This window comes from Echeneis naucrates, chromosome 14, assembly GCF_900963305.1.
Source record: "Echeneis naucrates chromosome 14, fEcheNa1.1, whole genome shotgun sequence".
NCBI classification, from domain to species: Eukaryota; Metazoa; Chordata; class Actinopteri; order Carangiformes; family Echeneidae; genus Echeneis; species Echeneis naucrates.
In genome coordinates, this window is record NC_042524.1 from 13,521,750 (window position 1) to 13,545,093 (window position 23,344).

Below are 23,344 nucleotides of genomic sequence, written 5' to 3' on the forward strand. Positions count from 1 at the left end.
TGTACAAAGGATTTTATTACATTTCCTTAATAAAAACAGGTTTATATTCATTTTTTGGACTTACATTTTTTTTTTTTTTTTTTTACACATAAGTATCACAAACATACATTAACATCATCAATGTCAGGGAAGAAAAAATCTGAAGCTACTTTGTTGTAGGATAATTTGTAACCATTAAAAAAAAAAAAAATAAAAACAGCAACCTACTGTGACTCAGTCAAATCTATCTGCCCTGTTACAGGACTGGAGTTGTGAGATTACAGCAGCCTGTTTGTACCAGGAAATGAATTTCTTTAAACCGCATGATTATTATTTTTTACTTTTTTATTTTTTTATTTCCTTAAAAGGGTTCAGTTCACTCATCTCACAGATCTCATATGACCTGGTCATTCCAGGAAGTATTTTATGAAAACTAAATCCTACAGAACTACAGAAGGAAGTCTGAATTTCACCCATTTCAAATATTCAAATTTATTAAGCGTTGGAATCATGTTTCTCTGACCGTTTACAAATTTTACATTTAAATATTTACCCAGCTGGCAGTGCATTGACTCCAAGCTATTCAAGTACTTCACTGGAATTTTCTGTTTGATAATTTGTTTTCCCAGAAAGACATCAGCTCCTTTTTTGGGATTTTTAATGATACAATGTGAAGAACACAGGAACAGCAAAGCCTATTTTCACAAGAAAACACAGGTGAATTTTGAATTCGATACCCATTAATAACAAGGTAAAAAAATAAATGACCTGTTTTTAATTGAACCGCATACATAATAAAAAGTTCCTTTCAAGTGTAAAGCCTGTAGAACTCTTACCTAACACACTTCAGTGTCTTTCTGCCATACAACTTTGTCTATTTAAAACCAGTAAAAAAATTGTGGTTTTGTTCTGCAAATTATGAGCCACCTGTTTGTGAAGAAGCACAGAAAGAAAGATGAGAGACAATATCAAAGTGACACACTAGGAAAACTATTATTTATTGGTTTTTTTTTTTTTTTTGTTTTTTTGTTTTTTAAAAAAAGAAAAAAAGAGGAAGCTTACACTCATTGAGTACAGCAGATAAAATCTCCAAAGTCATTTCAAACAGTTGCATTTGGAGTACAGAGTGTTGTTTTTGTCAGATTTTTTCTTTACAATTCTACATTTAAAGGTTGAATTGGCATTTTTATAAATTATGTAAAAACCTGATTAACACAAAATCACAAAGGGACTGTAAGGGACGTCAAAAAAAAAAAAGAAAAAAAAAAAGAAAAAAAAAGAAATAACATGATGTGAATTTCATGTTACCTTCTTTATTTTTGTACACAATATACAAACTGGTCCTTTGTATAATTCTTCTCACTTGTGCCTATTGTCTTACTTGGATTAAAAGGTGGAGATAAATAAATAAAAGTATCTAGGTATTTCAGAAAGATATGAGGTAAGTGAGTATGGAAAGCACATGAACTCCAATAAAACGAGCAAAAAGCAAATCCTGACAATTTCCACAAATAGAAAAAAAAGAGGGAAAAAAGGGGGTGAGGGGGAATTCAAGCATAAGATTATTGAATCCATGACCAGATCATAACAAGGGATCATTTCATACAGTAACCATTTTTCTAATTAGAATGACAACAACACTGAATAGAGCAGCACATTGTGCCTATACTGAATAAAAAAACATTTCTGATTTACTGTATACTGAAATGGAAAAATAACAAGCAGATCTGTAAGTTGAAATAACTACAAGCTAACAGCAACTGGGAATGGAGTTTACAGAAAAACAAGACAGGCAGAAATGAGAGTTAACAACGTAGTGCAGGTGGAGTTGCAGATGACTTGCAGATAAAAGCACAGGTTTGAGTTCTGCTGTGGATCAGAAAAAAAACCCATCAAACACTGACCACTGTTGTCTTATCAGGAGCTGTTTACAGATGTGAATGTGTCTTACCTTCACTGATCAGTACACATTATCTGTGCTTCTCAGAAGATTTATGAGTGTGGTTGTTAAGGCAAATGGAGAATAAATCAAACACTGAAAAGCTGACAAATACTAAATTGTTCGTTTGCCCAAAAATTGCTTCTGAAATGGCACCTTTGAGCATCCAGGCAGCTTTTTCACTGTCTGACTGTGAAAGGTGTGATCAGCTACTGTGTAAAATGATGCAGATTAGCAAATCCTCAAATAACAAATGTGTCTTTTTTCCAATGCAGGACTCTAGCAGAGTGCCAATGTGAAATTAACAGCAACCCTTTGGCTATTTGAAAAGTCCAACAGAAGAACATGCTCAGTTCAGGCTGGTACACGCTAAAATTACACAAGTGGATGGTCAGAGGTGAAGGATTAACAGACTGCAAGTCTTTTTGGCTTCTTAATAAAACATCTACTGCAATCAGTTATTGCAGCTGAGTGTGTTCAGCAGCAAAACAGATCAAAAAGTGGAAACAGTTCTGTCAAAATCAATTTAGTGCTGTGAGCATCTGTACTGAACACACACTGCAACACTGGAATTTACAAAATTTTACGACAAGCTAACCCAACCAAGGAACAGCCAAAAATATGGCCTAAAAGTGGAAGCAAAGCCGACTTGTTTGTTAATTAGAGGCAGAAAGCACAGTAAAGTAAAAACTTCAAGATGAGAAGATCCAAAACCAACCGTATTTATGATCTCGGTGTCAGTCTATGTTTAAGGATATTGCTTTTTCTCCTCCTTTCCTCCGCTGCTGTCCCTCTTTTCTTTCTTCTCAGATTTGTCCTTATCATGTCTGGACTCCTGTAGCACATGAAAATAAAGAAATTATAAATTAATTTGACAGCAGCATAGTAGTTAGCACTGTTGCCCTACACAGACATGCATTTTATCCTCATAGGAGTTATTAGCATTTGAAACCTGTATTAAAAGACCTATACCAAAAATTTATGAATGAAAAGATCAAAGAGGATGACGCTACTAGAAGAGGAACAGCTGAGATGACCTTTTTCCCTCCAGAGGACGTCCGCTCAGGTTTCACAGATTCAGCCTTCTCTTTACTGGAAGATTTGGATCTTTTACTCTTCTCTTTTTCAGCTGAAAGTGGGGAATCAGAGGAAGGACTCGTGCTCTTGCTGTTTTTGGAGGAATCTGGGAAAAGAAGATTTTGGTCTGTTTACTTTGTTGCATTGTACTTGTTGGGTGAATGGTAAGATTTGAAATTAGTTGGTGGTAAGGTTAAAGTAAGGTTTGTGTAAAAAAACAAACAAACAAACAAACAAACAAAAAAAAAAAAAAACTCACTGGTTCCATTCTCATCCTTCCTACGTTTAGTTTCTTGGCTGGCCTCTCGGTCATTGATGGCATGGTCCTAAAAGAGAAATAACATGACATACAGTATGTTAATATACATCTGACCCACTGATTGGGCGATGTACAGTATACAGTACTAGGCCTTATAACCCCCCCCCCCGAAAAAACAACAACCAAAAACAAAAAATAAAAACTGACTCGTTTCCTGTCTTTCCGCTCCTTTTCTTCCTTCTTCTCTTTGGATCGGCCTTGTATGATCTCTGACTCTTTCTTCTCCGTCTCCCTCTCTCTGCTCTTGGACTGGGCTACTGAATTGTAGATGATGTGATGCTGCAAAGAGATTTATATATGAACAGAACAAGACAAATATATTTTAATATTGTAAGGAGGGACTTCATAATAAGTGTTAATGACCCAACCAAAGTTTATTTATTTTTTTACAGAAGTACATGATCCACTTGTCAGAAATTGAAGCTATGTCCAATTGTAAAAAGGCTTTGCAGCATGAGCACTGTCTGCTATTTAATGTCCTTAAACAAATATGATTTAAACTATTGTCACAACTTGCTTTACCATTGGTCTCAACAAGGGCAGAATTAAACGATGAGTCACTTTGCATCACAGTAGAAACTATGATTTATGGTTAAGTTCAAAATGACTGCAAATATGCATAAAAAAGTCGTCCCTAATCTCTCCTTCCGTGTGCCTCTCATACAAACAATCACATACAGTGACAAACACCTAGAGTAAAAAAAAAATAATTTTTGCAAAACAGTAGCAGGAAAACACATATTATCTTCCAAATAGCGCTGGACTAATCAATTTCACTTGCTATTTAGATACCAATATTGCTCCATGACCATCAAGTATTCAGTCCAGCCGATCTGACATTTTAGTCATGTTATGACATATTAACCTGAGTGTTTTCAATGTCAAAATCCTGTCTGGACTTCATTTTGTCTTTAGACGGAAGCATAGAAACAGTAACAATGACTGAAGCCAAGCGCACTGTACAGATGTGCAGATATTATACAAATGTGTATTTTCAGATTCAAACTGGGTGCAAAATAAGTTTTAATAATTTGTCATGAAATTATTTTCAGGATTCATACAATGGGAAGCTTAAAGCTGCCCCTTGTATCATTCTTCATATTAACAAGACCACATTACTTATGTGACAGGGATTATGCGTCATCAACCCCACTGATTAATCACCTGACTACAGGCCAGAGTTTATGGAGCCTTTCTGCCTCTTTTAACTGATTTGTTATTACATTCCAAAAACGCCACTCTCATCAAACCAGTTTGCAGCCACAATGAGGTACCTGTTTTCTGTCTGACTGTACACTGTCTGGACAGCACCAAACAGCAGACAAAGGTAAGGGCTAGGTGATGATCAGGGTGAAGCATCTTACAGTTAATGACATATTATCTAGAAAGTGGTGAAAAGCAAAGCAGACAATATTAACCCTACATATGTCAGGTGGTCAAAAACAGGGCTAAAGTAACGTGATGTGCTCATGTTTTCTGTAGTATGAATAGGCAGCACTTTCTCATAACAACTAAAGACGTGGTAAAATATGGGGTTTTCAGTTTATTCTACTGCCTGGGAGTGGTCATAATATCAGTTGATGCATTTTTAAGGATTGGCATCAAGTTTAATATTGGTGACACATGAATTAATCTATGATGACTTGGCTAGTTGCAAAAACAATAAAGATGAAGGAAAAATATTTCTTGTAAGAAGCTGTATATATTTTGGCACTCAAACAAAGAACATAGACAATTTGAAAGAAGATACAAGTAGCAGACTCAGTTCAAACCTTGGATGTGGACTCCTTGGGTTCGTTGCTATTGTCCTGTAGGGATGAATGGAGATGACAGATGAGCTGGGAGGGGGTGGGGGTTGGGAGGAGGTTGTCAGACAGCAGTAGAGAGTCGGAAGAAGGGGAAGGGGGAGTGGGGAGTCGGGGCTGGCCGGACCAACAGCATACTTCTCCCTTGACCTCTGACCTTCAAGGACTAAGGCTTTGACAAGGTTATTACATAGAGGAGAGTTCATAGGCTCAACATCTGGAATGTCAATACTTAAAATAGAAATACCCTGAGCATATATGAAATAACTGCTAGTCTTATTACTACAGACAGCATAATATAAAAGTTCTACAGCGCAGCTGGTATTTAGTATATCTAAAGTGCAAGTGCTGTATATAATGTGTGTGTGTCTGCCTGTATGTGTAAGACAAATCACTCAGTTCTTATGTGCTTGACTGCATCCCTACATAAGTAACTGTTGCTGTCACTTACAGTTCAGGAATGGATAAGACACATGGAGCCTATTTCTCTGGCGGAAGGGTAATATAAAGACCTATCACAAGCTTCCAGTGGTTTGGGCAATGCTCCAGACGATTCAGGCTTCGCCCACTCTTTCCCTCTCCCTCTCTCTCTCTCTGTAGGGGCAGGCTTATTTCCTCTGCATTTTTGGTTGATTCAAAACTGTGACATTCATTTTCTCCGTTGATCTCAGCTGCTGGTGGCTCTGAGGTTCCATCGAATGCTTGCCAGGGAGGTAGAACGACTGATGCTGATGGTAGGTAGCAGTGGTGATACTGTTGTAGGGGCCGGCAGGACTGACTGGAAACACACTGTATGATGTGGAGACTGCATGCAGGCCAATTTAACAAATTGGGATCGAGGATGGGACCGAGGACTCGTCGCAGCAGAGGTGCTTTTACAACAGATCGCTTTGCTGGATGTCATCCGACTCTGCGCTGGATCCGGGCACATTGGCGGGAAAACAAAATACATCACTCTAACCAGGATATCTTCTCAGCTCGCAAAAAAAGGGGGAAAAAAAAAAAAAAAATCTTGGACACCATTTCAAATGGCAAAACACTGCTCTTGATGTTTAACAAAAACAAACAAAAACTTTGCCACTTTGCCATTGGAATAGGCGAAAGCTCTTCATTTGGCAAGACATTTTTCTTTAGGTGATAATTATTCACAAAAAAGCAAAAAAAAATCCATGAGGAATATAGAAATGCTTAAAAATTTTCTTTCTTCCAAAGGCACACTGACTGCTTTCATTAATAGGAAAATAGATAAATATTTCAATATGAAAATATTCAATATATACAATATTCTCTTGGCTAAGTCCTTGAGGGGTTTTCTCCCAACTCTGCAAAATATTATGCTGATGTCCATGGAATGGTTTCCAAATCGCGTGGATTTGGTTGGGATTTCCAGATGCCATGCCTGCATGTAGGACAACTCTCCTTGAAGATCTTCAGGGCTGCTGGAATGTGCACCGGCAGGCAACGCTCCGGCAGACAGAGAAGAAACTGGCACAGCCTTCCTCAAGCCATACTAACCTTAACAGACGAGGAGTGGGACGGAGAAGAGTGACTGTCGAGCTTTCGTCTTTTGTGATCTATAAAAATAGGAAGAGACCTTTGTGAGCAGCACTCTCAGTCGGTTTCCAAAAATTCAGATTTGAAAAAGCTAAATTCTCTATAGTGATTTTCTTAAAAGGTGCAACTTGATACGGTAAATTAAATGTAAAAATATAGTAATAGCACTTGGCATCTAATTCAGATCCATTTGATAAATTATTGTTTAAAAAAAAAAAAAACACAAAGTCAAGGGTTGGAACCGCTAACCCTGTAGTGAAGACCTTTCCATATATTTCATGAGCTAAGTGGAGAGTGGAGCTGTATAACAGACACCCAGAAAGGGTCCTTACCCCTCTCAGATTCGGCTGATTCTGATCTGGGAACTGGTGACTTTAGGGACCCAGCCACAGCGATCCTATCTCCCTTCTCCTTGTTCTTGGACTCCTTGATGGTGTCACGCTCCCTAGAAGGATCCATGGGCTCCCCATTGCCGGCTTTGGTCTTGTCATCTTTGTTGTTCTTCTCCTCGGCCTTCACTTTCTCCCTGTCTGCCTTGGGGGTCTTTTCCTTACCCTCACGTGCCACCCGATCCTCCTTGCCTGCTCTCTCATCTCTCTGCTTCTCCCGACGGTTCTCAGCCTTTGTCTCTGGAGTGCTGCCTGGTGTCTTGTCCTTTTTCTCTTTTTTTTCTTTTACTATTTTCTCTTTATCATCCCTTTCTTTAACGGCTTTGGTGCTGCAAAGAGTTCAAAAATCATTATTACTCAGTGCTAACTAATTACTAACTAGTTCTAATACTTAAAAAAAAAAAAAAAAAACCAGTTTGAGATAAACTAGTTTCATAGCAGCTCTTGATAAGCCTACCTGTTGAGTGCACCATTCCCATTGCTGGTGGTCACTTTGGCCGCTGCACTGTTGGCTTTGTTCACTGGCTTTGTGGTCCCCTGAGATTTTTCCTTTCCCCGATCTGCATTAAAATAATCAAAGAATTATGTATTAGCAGCAGTAGCAGCATTAATGAATTATTATTAACATGCTCACTTCAATACATCAGCAGCAGCTCAAGACGCACTGCATTTGAAACGGACATTTGATTTTTATTCACTCACCACCATCCTCCGATGTCCCCTCCTCTGTCTTGCTTGTGCTGGTGGAAGGCTTGCCTGTGCTGCCAGGGCCATTCTGTTGACTGGCAGGGGTGGCACTGCGGGCTGGCTGCTCCTTGTGGTGAAACTCATTCTCAGGAACCATGTGCACCTTCTGGCTTTTCAACCGACCTGAATAACTGTAAGACGCATAAAGGGTTTGCACAAGGCAGAAACAAAAACCTCACAAGAACTTCTCAGTGTCACACAGTATTAAAATCACAGCACTGAAGGAGCAGAACACTTAAGTACTTCAGCTTCATTCAACGCTGCATTTCCCCACAAATGCAAACCCCTGTGACCCAGTGTGAGTGTCCATGCATGCAGGAGTAGAATATGTCCCTGCAGACTTTCATAAATCTAGGTTGTGTGCTATTTAGCAGATGTCAAAGAAGAGCAACTTCACTTGTAATGTCATTTTAAAAACCCAACACCTCATTTGGAATCCCAGTGGCTAGATAAGATTATATTTCCAACTTTCACTTGTGTGACACCTAAAGGCTGAATTTCACAGCAAAACAACCTTCCTGCCCACTCCAAAGCTAAAAATATAACACACTGACCATCTTGACAACATTCTAGTCATTCCTTTTTTTTAAACAGTCACCACTATATGTCTAAACAATCAATAAAATACATCTATAAACTAGATATTTAATTTTAAGATAACACACACACACACTATTGCTTTTTCATCCCCCACATTTCCATGTTATTACACTTTCCAAAATATGCTAACTGTATGCTCCACAGAGAGCTAAACAGCACACAACGCTGTGTTACCCCATTGCTAAGGCATAGAGGTCTGGCCTCTTGTCCTTCTCCTCGAGGCAGATCTTGTGGACACGGCACTCCAGAGCTTGGCCCAGGTTCAGAACCTTGGGGTAGCAGGGCAGGATCTTTGTAAGCACAATGAGAATATTCCTGATATGGGTGTAATCTCCTGTCTCCAGGCAGTGAACCGAAGCCTGGACATAACATAAACAGACAACATGAGTACAGATAAACACACCATTGCTTTCACTGGAAAACAACAATGATTAAGGAGGGCTGCTCACTTTAGTCAGCATGTAGTGCCACTTGTGCACCACATGCCTGAAGTTCTCATAATCAAGTTGATCTGCTTTGTTTCCTCCATCAAAGCCTGTGGCTCTGAAGATGGTCAAGAAGCCTGGGTAATTGACGCACTCCTGTCACAAAACAGTAGGAAAAGATGCATTAATTCCCAGCTCACATCAGAAATTAGTATAAATGTACCAATGTTTAATGTGTAAAGGACAGGTATAATCGAATACCTTCTCATAGACTGCACGGTCACTGTGCCAGCGGGTCACTGTCTCCAACATGCAGCAGAGGAAACGCCCGTAGCGGTGAGACTCATTCTCTGTACAGCTGGCCACGGTGTAAATGATGGCTGAGAACACCTGCAGAGTGGCACAATGTGACGTAATGTCCCAAACAGTTAAAGTCTTCAAATCTTGTTTTTGCCAATACTTGAGAACTCACTTAATTGTGATCTGTGAGTTTTAGGAAAGAGATGCTAATAGCCCAGCAGTTATTTAGCGGTCCTTACAAGCCTTAAATTAAAGGTACTTTAGTGGTCGTTGAACCCATCGATGCACTACTTCTTCATTGCAATTGGTAGGAGAAGAAGAAGAAGAAGAAGAAGAAGAAGAAGAAGAAGAAGGAGGAGGAGAAGGAGGAGGAGGAGAAGAAGGAGGAGGAGGAGGAGGAGAAGGAGGAGAAGGAGAAGAAGAAGAAGAAGAAGGAGAAGGAGGAGGATAAGAAGAAGAAAAAGAAGGAGAAGGAGGAGAAGGAGAAGAAGAAGAAGAAGAAGAAGAAGAAGAAATTTATCACTTTTCCTACAAAGCACTTTAGCTCTAAGAAGGCCGCTGTTGAAATATCACAAGCCAATATCATCATTGAGTGTATACACCTATGTGGTTAAGTGTCTTACCCTGTCATAGCATAGAAGGGTGCAAAAGTTGGGAGTCTTCTGCTGGTGGACCAGCTCAACAAAGCGAGCGCAGTACACAGCGTCGATGGAAGAGAAGATGCAGCGTGGGAATAGACAAAGCTGAAGGAACTTTGTTATGGTCTCATTCTTTGTGGACTCTGTCAAAAGCATTTAAAATTCTCTTAGTGAGAGAGAGACAGGGCAATAAACTTCTAAGTCACCTCTTTGATGCTGGGATCACTGCAATGATAACTACGTTACTGGTGTTCTTGAGACTCAACAAGGTGTAAAAAGGAGATAATACTTAGTTTCTCATCTCTCCACATTAAACAGCTACTTGTGAAATATTGATTTCATTCCAGAAGGTGCTGGAAGTCAATTTGAAATAAACTTTACTTCAGCTGTTTGTGTTTTAAGTTCATTCAGACCATCAAAAGTCACACCAAGTCTTAGCACGAGGAAGACTGCAGATATGCAGGCCAAGATGAATACATCAAGACACTTACTAGCCAACAACCAGTTGTCTTTTTCCAGTTTGAGGCGGTGTAGAACCCTTTGTACGTGTTCCAGCTGCTTCTTTTCCTCCTCCTGTAGTTTTTCTTGCAGGGCAGTGCATCGTTCCTTCTCCTTCTTTTTCTTGTTCAATGGCTACATCAGCCAGAAACCACAGGCATGTTCATGCAACGTATACAAACAGCTCAAAACACAGATATCAACTTACAATATAGATAAAAGGGCGGGATCTTGACCTCCTTTGCATTAGCTGCACTTTGTGATCTAAATAAACGATTCTACTGCTGCAAGACAATTTCTCCTGTCAAGTGTAAAAATTGTCATTAGTGTTAAATACTCACCATCTCTGGATTCTCCTCAATTGCCTTGATCTGCGCCTTGAGCTTGTTGACCTCCCGCTCATAGGCAGAATGAGGCACAGCCAGGTCATACATGGTGAGGGACCAGAAGGTGGCATAAAACTGAGGGCGGAGGTCGTCCCAGACCCTGGCTGGATGGAGGGACACCACAGCCTCGTGCACTGGTGTCATCACCTGTTCACAGGCCGCCACGTACTTGTGTACCTTCTGCTGCTGCCGGTTGCCTTTCTCTGCTTTTTTCAGCTCATCATATTTAGACTACGAGAAGAAGGGGACATGGTAGGATCTTGCTTTATTCCAATGTAAAAAAAAATAAAAAATAAAAATAAAAATGTATTGTATTGATAACTGAATTATGACACAAGGTTACAAAAGCCCTCGGTCAACTCACCAAAATCTGATGGGCGTACATTGGCCGAGAAAGAAAGAACGCAGCATCATGTGGGGTGTGGAACTGGTTACAGAGAATGTCAATAGAGGGAACTCGCTTGATGTAATCTTCTGTGCTGAGGTTTGAGGCGAGAAAACCGCCAAACTGCACCAATGTGTCATGACACTGCAGGAAGGCAAAGAATTACCTCAAGAACAATAATATTTAATAAACTGTAGTAATTAAGTCTTAAAGGAAAGTATGACATGTGAGGGGCCATTTATTTACTTAAAAAAATTAAAGAGATGGTGTGGATTTCTATATTTAAAAAGTGGGTCTACCTGGTCATAGAGATGCCCAACTAGTTTTAGATGTTTTTCGCCACCTTCTAAGAAAACCACGCCATTTCGTTGTTGGGCCATAAGCAGACACAGTGGTAAGGCCAATTCGTGGTCCAGCAGTGCATCCTTTAGACGCTGTGATGACTTCTTAGTGTTCCTAATCTGGCCAAAGTAGCCACCCTGTTGACAGTCACAGCCACAGTGAGGTGAGCTTGGCTACAGCATATCCAGTTTATCCCAGAGATCTGGCACACAATACTGCATTAGGGAATGATAATTGTAGTTTAAGATATACCTCAGCTTTGAGCTGCTCCCCTCCAGTCATGGCCTCTAACTGCTCTGAGGTCATCTCATCTGTGATTTCGATGCCAGCCATTTTCTGCACCACCTCTTTCAGGATCAACAGGTCAAAGCTACAGGGAGAAAAGAACCAAAAAGCTAAATGTATACCCACACATTCAATAACGTTGCAGAGTGGCTAAAGAAATGGCCTGGCATGGCATATTGTGTTCTACTCAGTACAACACATTAAAGTTTAAATGTTTCAAGTGTAGAAGTGCAATCTGGGAACCCATGAAGTCTAGTTGTTGTCCTGGTAACAACTTGCTTAATTAATTAATAAATAAAACAAACAAAGTCTGTGAGCTTTTTAAACTGACGAAATTAAGCCTTATTTAACGCCAGAAATAAAACCGGAAAAAAAAAAAAAAAAAGTTCAGGAAAAGGCTTTTATTTTGACATTTCTGAAGTCTCATGTTGTAATGCTACTTATTGTGTCTACACAGAGGTTGCATTCAATATTTAATTTTCAAAATACTTTTATGAGTAATCTTTAAGGCAATGTTAATGGGCTTGCTTGTCCACACAAATGAACATATCAATGTGCCAATCCTTACATTACAGGATAATATATTCAATCTCAAGTTATGCATTGTTAATTGGTAATTTTCTTGTTAACAATACAGAGATAAGACTAAAATAGTGATAAAGGTGTGTGTGTGTGTACATGAAGTCAGCTTTTCCTGCATACAAGTTATCCTTGGTGATTTGAGGCCACATACCTTTTCCCTGCTTTTAGCTGATTGGTGACATACTGAAGAAGGCCAGCCAGTTCAATCGGGTATTTCCTGAACACAGATCCACACAGACTTGCCAGGCCTTAGTTAAAAAGAGGAACAGGTGTACATTAGATACTAAATGAAACATCAATTTCTATCTTTTTCACACTGTTGTTTAGCAAAGGTATTGTTAACTGTGAAACCACATACTCTGAAGCCAGGAGGAGATGGTGGTGTCATCATGCTTCATTTTCTCCTTCTCTGGATTGGCTAAAGCCTCAATAATGCAATCTGAATGAAGAGTTAAGTAGAGTGACATAGAAAACAGAAAAAGAAGTCCCATTTACACTTACAGCCCACTGCCTCCCTCAACACACACCCCCTCATACTGGCTAAATAAAGAAAGAACAATGTAGGATACAGGCCAAGACATCATAGTTGAGGGATGTGAGGTATTTCAAAGAGTCCACCACTGGAACAATGAGGTTGTCGTACCATTGGATCTGAGACAGCATCTGATATACAATAGGAGAGATGAGTAGATGAAATATCACCACTTATATATATATATATATATATATATATATAGATTATATGTGACCTGATACCAAGCCTGTGCTACCAGTCACTACCTAAATAAGTCATCTTTGTTGTGCAACCCTGTGGGAGTCATGTTTTCAAATGTTGATTATGTAGGAGACAAAGATGTTTAAAAATGCCAGCCAGGCAACATGATACATTTCAGCGCTATTTTAAATGCAAGACCTTTATGAATTCTAAAACTTCCTCATTGTGATTGTGTTCTATTGAGCACAAACAAAGCTAAGCAAAAAACAATGACATGGACAGTTAAAAATATCATTGCATGTGTAGAAGCCAAGACTCATATGTAAGTGTGGTGTAAATATCAGAATATATCAGAAAAAGTGATATTTAATGTTCAAGATGTTTGTCTTTTTATATCCCAAAAGAGGCACATTTTTACCTTAAAATCAATATCAAAATATAAATCATGTATTATATTGAATTGCACTGAGCAATTGTTCACAGTGTCAGGTAAACAGTCAGAATTTTGTGGGCTGCTTTTACGTAGTTACATGAATGCATGATTTATGAGCAGAACATGAAGTGCAAGCTATTCCCAGAGCAGATGCAGTTCTGAAGCAGAGAAGAGGTGGAAAATGTACTTGCTATATAGCGTAAATTTTTATTTAGTCCTTGTAGTTGTGTTGATGTCAAAACTTAAGAGAGATTAAAATAAAATTGCAGCAAAATGCACTTACATAATCAAAGAGGATGGTGGGATTGCTATGGCTCAGTTTGCCAATCTGCCTTCCAGATTGTTTCACATTTTCTTTGGTCAACCGCCTGTGAAGTGGAAAGAAAGGCACATGACAGGGAACAGCAGATTAAAAAAAACAAACAAACAAACAAACAAAAAACCATGCACACACACACAAGACAGTGTAATGAGTGCTATAAGCAAAGATTGTCACGTCCGTAAGCTTCACTGGGGTTGGAAATTATTTTTATGGTTGTCATCTTAACATATTATCATAGCAGTCTTAGAACAACAACTTGCCTGAAACACACAAAAACACAATGTACAGATTCTCCTCTTTAAATTTTGACCTGTTAATGCAAAGCTGAGTTTTCAAAACAGCCTGAGATTGAAAACATTAACACATATCTAAATATTTTTTACTTTAGAATCAGGTCTGTTTCACTGAGTAGGAGAGTTTAAATAACAACATACACAGAAGGAGCACACAGTAACAGTACAATGGGTTTTACTAAGCCACTTACTTCATAATGTATTTGGCCCTTTCCACAGTCTGTGCTTTCACTTTTACCAACAGCGGATGGCTGGAATACGTCTCATTCTTCCACTGTCCATATAACCGGTACCTGGAGGGGTTTGGGTACAGAGCACAACTTAACTGATTGTTAAGTTTTGCAGCACTCAAAGCAAAAGAATGCCACAGTATAATGACAAGAATTGCAATTAATTTAACAGCTGTAAAAAGCAACATACTATTGCATCACAGGCTTGAAAGAAACTGTTCTAACTTAAACCAAACATGCCAGTGTGTGAATCTTGCCATTAAGAAGTCCTTTAATAGTAAACCTCCCATCTAACATGTTACATTGTAGTTACACAGTGTCTGTGTCTATTAAGTCTGATCACTGTAGGGTGAATTGCTTCCTCATGATGATTTAAGCCAACCTGTTACATAGAAACTGGAGTGGTAGTTACTCTTAAAAATTACACAATTACCTTATTTGTCATCCAAAAAAAAAATTGCTGCTGCGTCTATATCGTAATTTCAATTTTATTTGTTTCACGCAGCACTGAAGTTAAATGCAATGAATGTCTTGTGTAGTTTTGGTGTTAAAAAGGATTGTGCAGGCATAAAATCCAACTGATTTTCAATTTTTAGATTTTCAAAATTTATCCTCTTGAATTTATACCATTGCTTTTTAGAATTTGATTACTCAATAAAATTATCGCTAAAATACTCAATTATATGAAATAATTGATAGAGTCCTACTCAGATGTATCACAGTCATCAAAAGATCCAGCTCTAATGTGCAACTTCAGAGTTGGAAGACAGGTTGACGCAGAACAGCAAGAACAGCCTCACTCTGTTCTGATGAGCCACGTGGCTTCATTTAGTGGTCATTGTATTCTGTCTAAATAGTCCACTGTATGATTTAAAGGATTTTAACCTGAGCCCAGTGTGAGCTTTTGGGCCACTGGAGTAACTACTTTTTCCATTTTTGTTTTCCCCAATTGCACGCCATGCTGTTGTATGCATTTTGTTGTATTTTGATTTATTTATTATAAAGTGTATGAATGTTTTTAATGCAATTAATTTGTGCACAAGTTATTATTATCTAATGTGCTGCTGTTTTACAAATGGATTCCCTCTGTGTGGATGAGGAGAAAGACATTGTAAAATGCATACATTATTACATTAGGCAACCAAAGAAACACAACACCACTGGGAGTGAGTAGTGTCATTATTCATGAGGCGTAAGCCAAAATATTCAAAAGGCTCTAAAAATAAATCCTCATATTGCTCAGGAGGAGAAAATTAAGTTTGCTAATTAACACAGGAACATTTGTTTTTCACAAACCTTATGTGTTTTGAAGAACTGAGCTTGACTGCAAGTTACTATACAGTATAGCTGCTTCCATACCAGAAGGCAAATGTTAACCTGGGGTCCTGTCTAAGGGTTCAGTATCTAAATACTCAATTACAGAGTGTTGCATGCAGTGAGTGCAAATGTGTTTATCTCACCTGTGCTGATAGGGAAAGAGTTTGAAGAGACCCCATAGTTCCTCAGACATGCAAGCATTACAGTCCATCAACGAAAGAGAAGGGAGTAACACCTGGTCTGCAATGCTCAAGAAACAACTCAATAGTGTTTCCTTCAATGAACAAAAATGAACATGAATTAACATCAAGACTCTCGTAAAAACATGTACTTCAAGTGGAAGATGCAACAGAACGTTACGTTAATCTTAATATTGATCTAATTCAATTATTTTCTTTATACGCACCAGTTTGTCTTTGACATCAGGTCTGCTATCAATTTGGTACTTGGAAACAGAAGACACAATAAGTGAGTATGGTTTAAGATTTTTGCTGTGGATATAATCATTTAATAGTTTTATAGTTTTGTACCTCTTTCATGAAGGCCTTGCCCAGACGCACAATCTTGGCAAAGAGGATTGGGTCATGAGAAAGGTGAGGGCCCAGGTAGCAGAGCATACTGAATGTGTCCCTGCGTAGTTCTTCAAAGCTCTCCGCAGGCGGAGGGGCTCCCTTGTTCCTCAGCGGATGCATTACACAGCCCCTTGCCCCTTTTGGCACACCAGCCCTGGGAAGAGCATAGCATGGTGTCAGAACTTTAAAATTACTCCCACTCATTTTCATTTCTTTACTGGCATCTCATACATTAAGCGTTGGAATTCAGGAGATCTAAATGTGGGATTGAATAATTATGCATTCTTTTTTTTTGGTGTGACTGCATATAGTGGGCAGTAAATGAAACATGACAAAATCTGCACCTTCTGTAGAGAGGTTCCACAGTCAGGTGCACGAGCCGGCAGAGTGCCAATGCAATGGCCTTGTGAGAAGTTGCGTAGAAGGAAGGCATCTGGTCCATGATACTCTGGGCATGACGCCAGTCTCCAATTCTTAGCAGTGCTTCCAACAAACCAAGTTTCTGGTTGTCAGGTGGCTGCATGGGCACAGAACAGAGAAGCAATTGAGTATCTGCTACTTATTAAATATGTCAAAGTTCAGTAATGCTTCGTAAAGCAGAGCACAGCTGCTCTCATAAACCAAATTGTTGAATTTTTAAATTCAATCGCATTTGTATATCCTGCTGTCTAGGTAAATAATGCAGCAAACAACAGTTTTGAACACAACAATGTTCACGCATCATTTCAGTTACTTTGAATTTCTGCTGTTTGTGTTAAAGTTAAATTCTATGACAATGCGACTTCAACTTATTCAGGATCAGCTTCATGACCAAACGTTTGTTATGATTTCTTTTTAACATCCATCCAGAACAACAACATTCCTCTAGATTACAACAAATACGGTAATACCTTCTCATTCTTTTCTTCCTCTTTTTCTTTTTCCTTTTCTTTGTCTTCACTCTTTTCTGAGGGCAACACAACCATGACTAACTTGCGGGCAATCTGCTTGGCCTCTGAGATGTCTCGTTTGTGTTCCTCTATGATGGCGGCATCTAGTGGCATAAGCTGGAATAGAAAAGCGACAACATATTAAAAAGGCCACTCCCAATATACCCACTACCCCTACATTTTGCACATTCCCGTGAGGGTTGTGTTGTCCCAGTTCTTTTTTCATGTAAGGGCAGTGGACATAATGAGGGGTAGAGGCTATGAATCTAGCCCTTCAGATCGAGGGTTTTCAAATGCTGACTTCCTGAGGAAGGGCCTGTGAAAATTTCCCAGAATGCTTAACGGCATTATTTGCATACTGAATCAAACAGCAATGGCGACCACCAGAGAGTGAGAGGATGTGGAGAAGTTGGAGAAGAAAAACCACAAAAAATTAACGAGACCAAAGATGTCGATGGTGTATTCTTCTTCATGTACCTTTTGGTTTACTTATCAACCAAAGCATGATGAATGCTAAAAAAATTTTTGTAATTAAATTTTATATATATATATATATATCTATCTATCTATCACAACCATAGGCTCCATGTTGCTGCTGGGACTACGCAGTCGCTTGTGCACCCAAACGTAAATTACTCCTTATGGCTTCTTTTTGAGGGTGAAGGGGTGGTGGGTGAGGGCTGGGGGTAGTGAGTAGGGGGAACATTGGAATTGGGTGAAAGTGTGCAACAAATTGTGGTCCATTAAAAAATGACATTTAAATGTACAGATTTTAGCTAAAATTCAGGCACTGTGCCAAGATGCTACATGACAAGTGGACAGTGCTGCCTTTTTACCTATGTAACTCTCAGCTGGATCCCAGCAGATCCTTTTACTTACATGTACATAAAGATCTTCCAGCTCAATCAGGTTATGGTGAAGCAGAGCAGCGGCAATGTGGTAAAGTGACTTAGGTGTTTCCTCATTGGGCTCCTGAGGAAAGACAATTAGTCAATCACTCAATTCATAAATATAAGTGGCAAATTATGTATACAGCCCATGCTGTAATGTAGGGATTGTTTGCTGAAATTTAATCTGTCAGACATTAGTCGTACTAAGAACTGGAGAAGCAGGCTATAACTTCAATACATTAAGGTTGGGATTTCCCTGCTTGCACATTTGGTTTGACTAGTGAAAACAGCTTTCATTAGACAGTGTTTATATTCTCACCTGATAGAATTTGAACTTAAAGCCCAGGATGTGGCAAAGGGTGAGTGGCTCACACATGTAGGACTTGATGAGAGATAGGAAGAACACATCTTGGTCAGATCGACTCTCGTACACCTCCAGGATTATGTCCAAAACACGATTAGGGTCTAAGTTAAAACATCCTATATGAAGACAAAGAAAAATTCAATTAACACACCACTATAGCCACTGAATCACTAAGCCATGTTTATATAACATTTTTAAACAGAGTAAAAAGTGGTTTTTAGGATAAAATGTAATGGTTGATTTGAGACATCAGAATAATTTGCTGAATAAAAACTTGTCCACATACGTTAATCAGAAAAGGTTTATCCCAAAGCATCTGCACTTCTGAGGCCAAAGTGCTGTCACAATATTTAATTTTAGCATCAATGGGACTGCCAACAGTAGTTGGGAGTAAAGATTTAAAAAAATAAAATTGGCAAGTAGTATACAAGAATTTGTCTGACACAGAAGTACCTGGCAATGCAAAGCCCTATAAAAAACATTAATGCTGATTCTGAAGTAAAAAATGAATAGGCCAAATCAAATGTTACGTGTATTCTATGAATAGTGTGGTTGAAAATCCAGGTAAAACAGCTTTTGAATGTCCATTGTTGTTAAAACCCTAAGAACAAGACACAATTTGCACACGGCAGCCAAAGACATAGCAACGCCATGTTTAAGGCAGTGAACCTGCAAAAACGTGTCTCTCACCTATGAGGGACTTGATGCTTTCCAGGATGAGGTGGCTAGTGATGTTGCCTGAGAGGTCTTGGCCAAGTTCAGTGATTAGCTTGGCATAGCCCTCATTCTCCTCCCTTAGCAAGTTAAACTTCTGCTGCTTGTAACTGTGTGGAAAAAAAAAACAACAAAACAAAATAAATGTATTACTCTTAATGGTGCATTAAACATGTGCCCAGGATGCTAAATTGCATTTTTATTTCTATAGGTCTACATCATTACTAAACTATGCACTGTACTTACAATAGTTTAGTCTTGATTTTTACAATCTTCTGATTGAACTGATGGGCTTGTTTTATTAGTCCAAGAGATTCAAGGGTTTCTGGATCAAGCCTCTCTTTCAGGATCGTTTCTGGAACAAAAAACTGAACAAAGAAGCAAAAAAAAACTATTATTCTATTGGTTTGATTAATTTATGACAAGCTTGGGTGTCAAAAGCAGTAATACTTAATCAAAACGACGTTGTCAAAGTCGTGTGTGTACTCAAACATGCCAGCCCTTTTGTTTTTAGAATAGAAACAGTTTGGAGCAATTTTTGGTCATAAAAAAAAAACAAAACAAAACAAAAAACTAAATTGACACAGATGATTTAATGTTCTTACCAAACAAGCTCCAACCAATTGGGTGTAATGATCTCGTTTGTTCTTCTCTTCCAGTGCACCAGTCTCTAAATCTGTAGAAAATTGGGTGAAAAAACAAACAAAAATTTTTGGTTATTAAATATATCAGAGTCAACCATTCATATCCATCCTTTTCATTGATACTGTGTTTTGTAATGATTTTAATTCTGTACTTCAAACGCCACAATTTTTTAAGGTATAAATCATGAACAAATTTACCAAGTATACTGAACACATCTGCTAAAATTGATGGCATGTCATCTCGCAGTTCCTGAAAGAAAAAAAAAAAAACAAAATTAAAAAACTATTTAAGATAGACCAAAACCTTATGGGATTTATTTATACAAGTCACAAAAAACTACTTTTAAAAAGGCAACTTGTACCATCATGTCCCCAAGGACACTGGCGACAAGATCCAACTTGAGGTTCCCCTGTACAACTTGCCAGCAGAGCTCATATAAGGCAGCCTGTACATCTGCAGAGGTAAAAATGAAATACATTTCAGTTAAAAGGGAAGTAACAGAATTTATAGAAAAAGGCCCTTAACTGGATATAAAAATACTATTCCAGAAACACCATATATTTCATGTTCAAAACCTTCAATGCAAATGGCCAGGTCTATGTGAATTTTGAACAACTGGGTTGCATCATGTTATTCAACTCCTACATGCAAGTCTTGCCACAAATTCTGAATTGCATTTCATGTATGCACATTCCCATCTGTTAGACAAAAATCTTGTGGCTAGAACTGAAAACTTATCCGTACAATGGATAGTTTTGCAATTGATAAACTGTAAGGGAGATTTCTTCTGTCCCCCTATTTGTGACTGACTCGGGGTCAGATGATACTTTGAGGCCCAGATATGATACCACAGCTACTGCACTAAATCTTGAGGCCGTGAGACACTCAGGCAGCTCCTTCAGAAACAGCAGCAGTTTTCTGCCAATATTACCAGAATGAGGCTTGATGAACGCAGACTATTCGGGCAGCTCTGTGTTCTCAGAAGGTGGCGATAATGTTTTCCTGACAATGGTTAAGGAGCCAATTTGCAGTCACATATCCCTGTCCTATCCCATGTATAGTTGTTCCTTTTCGGGACAGAGTTGAGGTGACATTGATTGACTGATCACTGCATTAGGGAATCCCCCTTCTCCTTGTTTAATCAAGCTTCATGAAACATCCTCAACAGAAGCCATCCTGGACTCCTCTGCTCTTTCTTCACCACTTACAATAAGAAATTCCCCAACATGAACAACAGTTGAGTGACAACTAAATATTTTTTTTTTTACATATTTTGATCTTTGGTACAAAACTTCAAAATACTTCGCAGGATGAGTGCGTAACAGAGCTGAGGACAAGTTCAACTTACCTCTAACCTCACTTCCATGATCTGTTTTCTCAGTAAGGTCTTTGCAGAGTTGTACACTATGAAGGAAAGAGATACAATTTTGGTTAGACTAAAACATCAACTACATATGCTCAGCATATCTCAAATATTTAACATTTAGTTCATATAATTAATTCCTTCCTGTTCTCTTCTTCTTCTTAATTTCCTTTCCTAATCTTCTTAATTGCTCTGATAAGTGCCATCTAATGGTAATGATGCTAGATGTCCTGTACATGCTTTGATCCGGGAAAGATCCTCAATATGTGGATGGAACAGTGCTAGGGTCCAAAGGTCAAAAACAGCATGGTTGATATTAGCAAGATGCTGATGAACCCCTTTCACTTCTTCAAGTAAAAACACACGTCACTAAAATCAACTTCACAACCCGGCCACTATGGCTGTTGTTAATCCCACTGCTTCACTATCTTTGATGATGGATGACAGAAACAGACAGATCCAAATATCCCCCACAATTTTAAAAAGCAGAAGAAAAGTGTTGGTTTCCTGATAACAAAGAGACACTTGAATATCAGCACATGGAAAATATCCTTCTTGGAGCTCATCAGAGATGTCACTGCTTCCTCAAAGTTCAGGTAGTGCTCAGGGCTTTCTGACATGTGCTTTTACCAAGATCCTTTGAATAGAGTGTGTACTACTACAAATTGAAAACGTGCAACAACCATTGATTTATCTGGTTGGTGTTAACAGCCTTTAAGTAAACATGACTGAAAACTTTACAGTTTTATTTCAGCTCTGCACATAAACCATGATAAATATATGAGATGATTTACAACCATTGCACAAGTGAGAACAGCACCACAGCCAAAGACACAGCAGAGATAATATGCATGGATCATTTAAATCCACGTTTTCCATTAGTTTTTCTGGAGAGAAACATTATATGTTGCTAAATGCACCTACCTAGAGCTTTGTTCTGTTAAAGATCTGCAGTGACAAGCAAGACTATGAATGAAGTAGTTTGAGTTGCTGCTCAGCCGCAGGCCTTCCTTAAATATGCAAGGCCTAAAACCAGAAACATCAGCTAACACCATGGATGAGCCTATTGTGCCTCTGCCTGTGCGTAATGGTGGCGCTCAAGAAAATGAATGACAGTCGCTATCAAGCAACGTTTAGCCTTTTGACGGTGATAAAGCTAGCTGGCACGTTTTACCTCCCCCCAGCGTTGGGGTCTAGATGCTGAAGCAAGCATCTCAATTGCTACCGTCGAGATTCGTGGACTCTACATTGTGATATTTAAGTTGATGTTCTCCAGCAATAACCAATTAGCTTCAAGCATGTCTTTCTTAATCGAAGTAAACGTATATCCATCTAGCTGTGAAAGAGCCATCACGGCGCACTGCATGACTTAACGTGATTAATGCCCTAGCTGGAGGCTAACAGCGTTTCGACCACTGTTTTCTAAACTGATAGGGTCAATTCACCATAACATATTTTAAGAAACAAAATCAGTAGATGTCGGTGTTACTAAAAAAAAACAAAAATAAAAATAAAACCATGCCAAGACAACACAACGTCGATGCACTCGACTCCACAGAAACCACAGCTAACTTTCTATAACGTTGTGAAGATCCGTCATTTCCCTCCACTTGGTTATCACTGCTAACACAACACGGAATTTAAAACAATAATAATTTTTAACCAACTATACATTAGTTGCCTGTAAGTATATAGCTAAACTGTTGCTCAGTCTATTTACTCTAACGCAGGCACAATATTTATGCAGTTTATACAGATAACAAGTACGGACTTTGTGAAGCACAAAAATGAGCTACAAAGCTGCTATCTATCTTCGCTTTGGTAGCCACCGTGTTTACAGTTTAAGGAAGGATCTAGCTAGCAAGAGCTACCATACGGTTAGCCTCACTCGCTTCATTTTCGTGACACATCCACTCTATCTAACAGAGTAGATTAAATGTATTCGTTAGCAAACACCAGCTTTTTGACTTTCTTTCTTTCTTTTTATTGCTTCGCTGGTTGCGGTGAGCGGGCCGCCTGAGCTATTCCTTTAGCTCGCTAACGTTACAATTTAAGCTAGCTCCAGCAGGCACTTGACAGGCTGCATTTCTGGCTTTGTAATCTTCTAATCAGCTATCATCTAATAACTGTCAAAACTCTCCAGCCCTCGAAAGCTGTGTTGTAGCTCACGTGTACTCACAACTCGTGTTTTCCTGATTTTTCCCAGTTTTTGAACCATTCACCAGGGAGGCTAAGTGTCGCCATCTTCCATACAAACAGCCCGGATGTCTAGTTCATCATGGCTCACAGGGTCAAATGTGGTGGTTG

At 38.8% G+C, this 23,344-nt stretch overlaps 1 protein-coding gene across 5 annotated transcripts; it reads right to left on the minus strand.

The window, feature by feature from the left end:
* Nucleotides 1–947: 947 nt before the first annotated feature.
* Nucleotides 948–23,342, minus strand: thoc2 (THO complex 2). 5 transcript variants are annotated; one of them, XM_029518718.1, is made up of 39 exons: nucleotides 23,217–23,342; nucleotides 21,023–21,078; nucleotides 20,036–20,127; nucleotides 19,872–19,923; nucleotides 19,635–19,705; nucleotides 19,276–19,397; nucleotides 19,006–19,139; nucleotides 18,271–18,431; nucleotides 17,941–18,033; nucleotides 17,023–17,178; nucleotides 16,477–16,649; nucleotides 16,091–16,286; nucleotides 15,967–16,005; nucleotides 15,704–15,834; nucleotides 14,205–14,306; nucleotides 13,682–13,766; nucleotides 12,820–12,913; nucleotides 12,609–12,689; nucleotides 12,402–12,498; nucleotides 11,636–11,753; nucleotides 11,341–11,520; nucleotides 11,021–11,185; nucleotides 10,612–10,887; nucleotides 10,264–10,405; nucleotides 9,758–9,915; nucleotides 9,096–9,224; nucleotides 8,859–8,990; nucleotides 8,584–8,768; nucleotides 7,765–7,940; nucleotides 7,520–7,622; nucleotides 7,006–7,391; nucleotides 6,635–6,693; nucleotides 5,087–5,122; nucleotides 3,462–3,593; nucleotides 3,255–3,321; nucleotides 2,956–3,101; nucleotides 2,677–2,753; nucleotides 1,931–1,977; nucleotides 948–1,845 (listed from the first exon to the last, which is right to left on the minus strand). In XM_029518718.1, exons 1-38 carry the CDS (start codon nucleotides 23,279–23,281, stop codon nucleotides 1,950–1,952), a joined length of 4,695 nt encoding a protein of 1,564 aa, XP_029374578.1. In that variant the 5' UTR covers nucleotides 23,282–23,342; the 3' UTR covers nucleotides 948–1,845; nucleotides 1,931–1,949. The 5 variants fall into 5 exon arrangements, 4 of the variants coding, with proteins under 4 accessions (XP_029374578.1, XP_029374577.1, XP_029374580.1 ...); XM_029518717.1 differs by having other exon boundaries at nucleotides 948–1,848; XM_029518720.1 differs by lacking the exon at nucleotides 1,931–1,977 and having other exon boundaries at nucleotides 2,637–2,753; nucleotides 23,217–23,341.
* Between the last annotated feature and the right edge of the window lie 2 nt (nucleotides 23,343–23,344).

Excerpts from the sequence above, each read along its gene's own strand:
- thoc2 (XM_029518718.1), bottom strand. The coding sequence starts at position 23,281 with ATGGCGACACTTAGCCTCCCTGGTGAATGGTTCAAAAACTGGGAAAAA. Across the intron at positions 19,924-20,035 it reads GTGTCCTTGGGGACATGATG|GAACTGCGAGATGACATGCC; the intron begins GTACAAGTTGCC and ends TTTTTCTTTCAG. Across the intron at positions 13,767-14,204 it reads AGGGCCAAATACATTATGAA|GCGGTTGACCAAAGAAAATG; the intron begins GTAAGTGGCTTA and ends TCCACTTCACAG.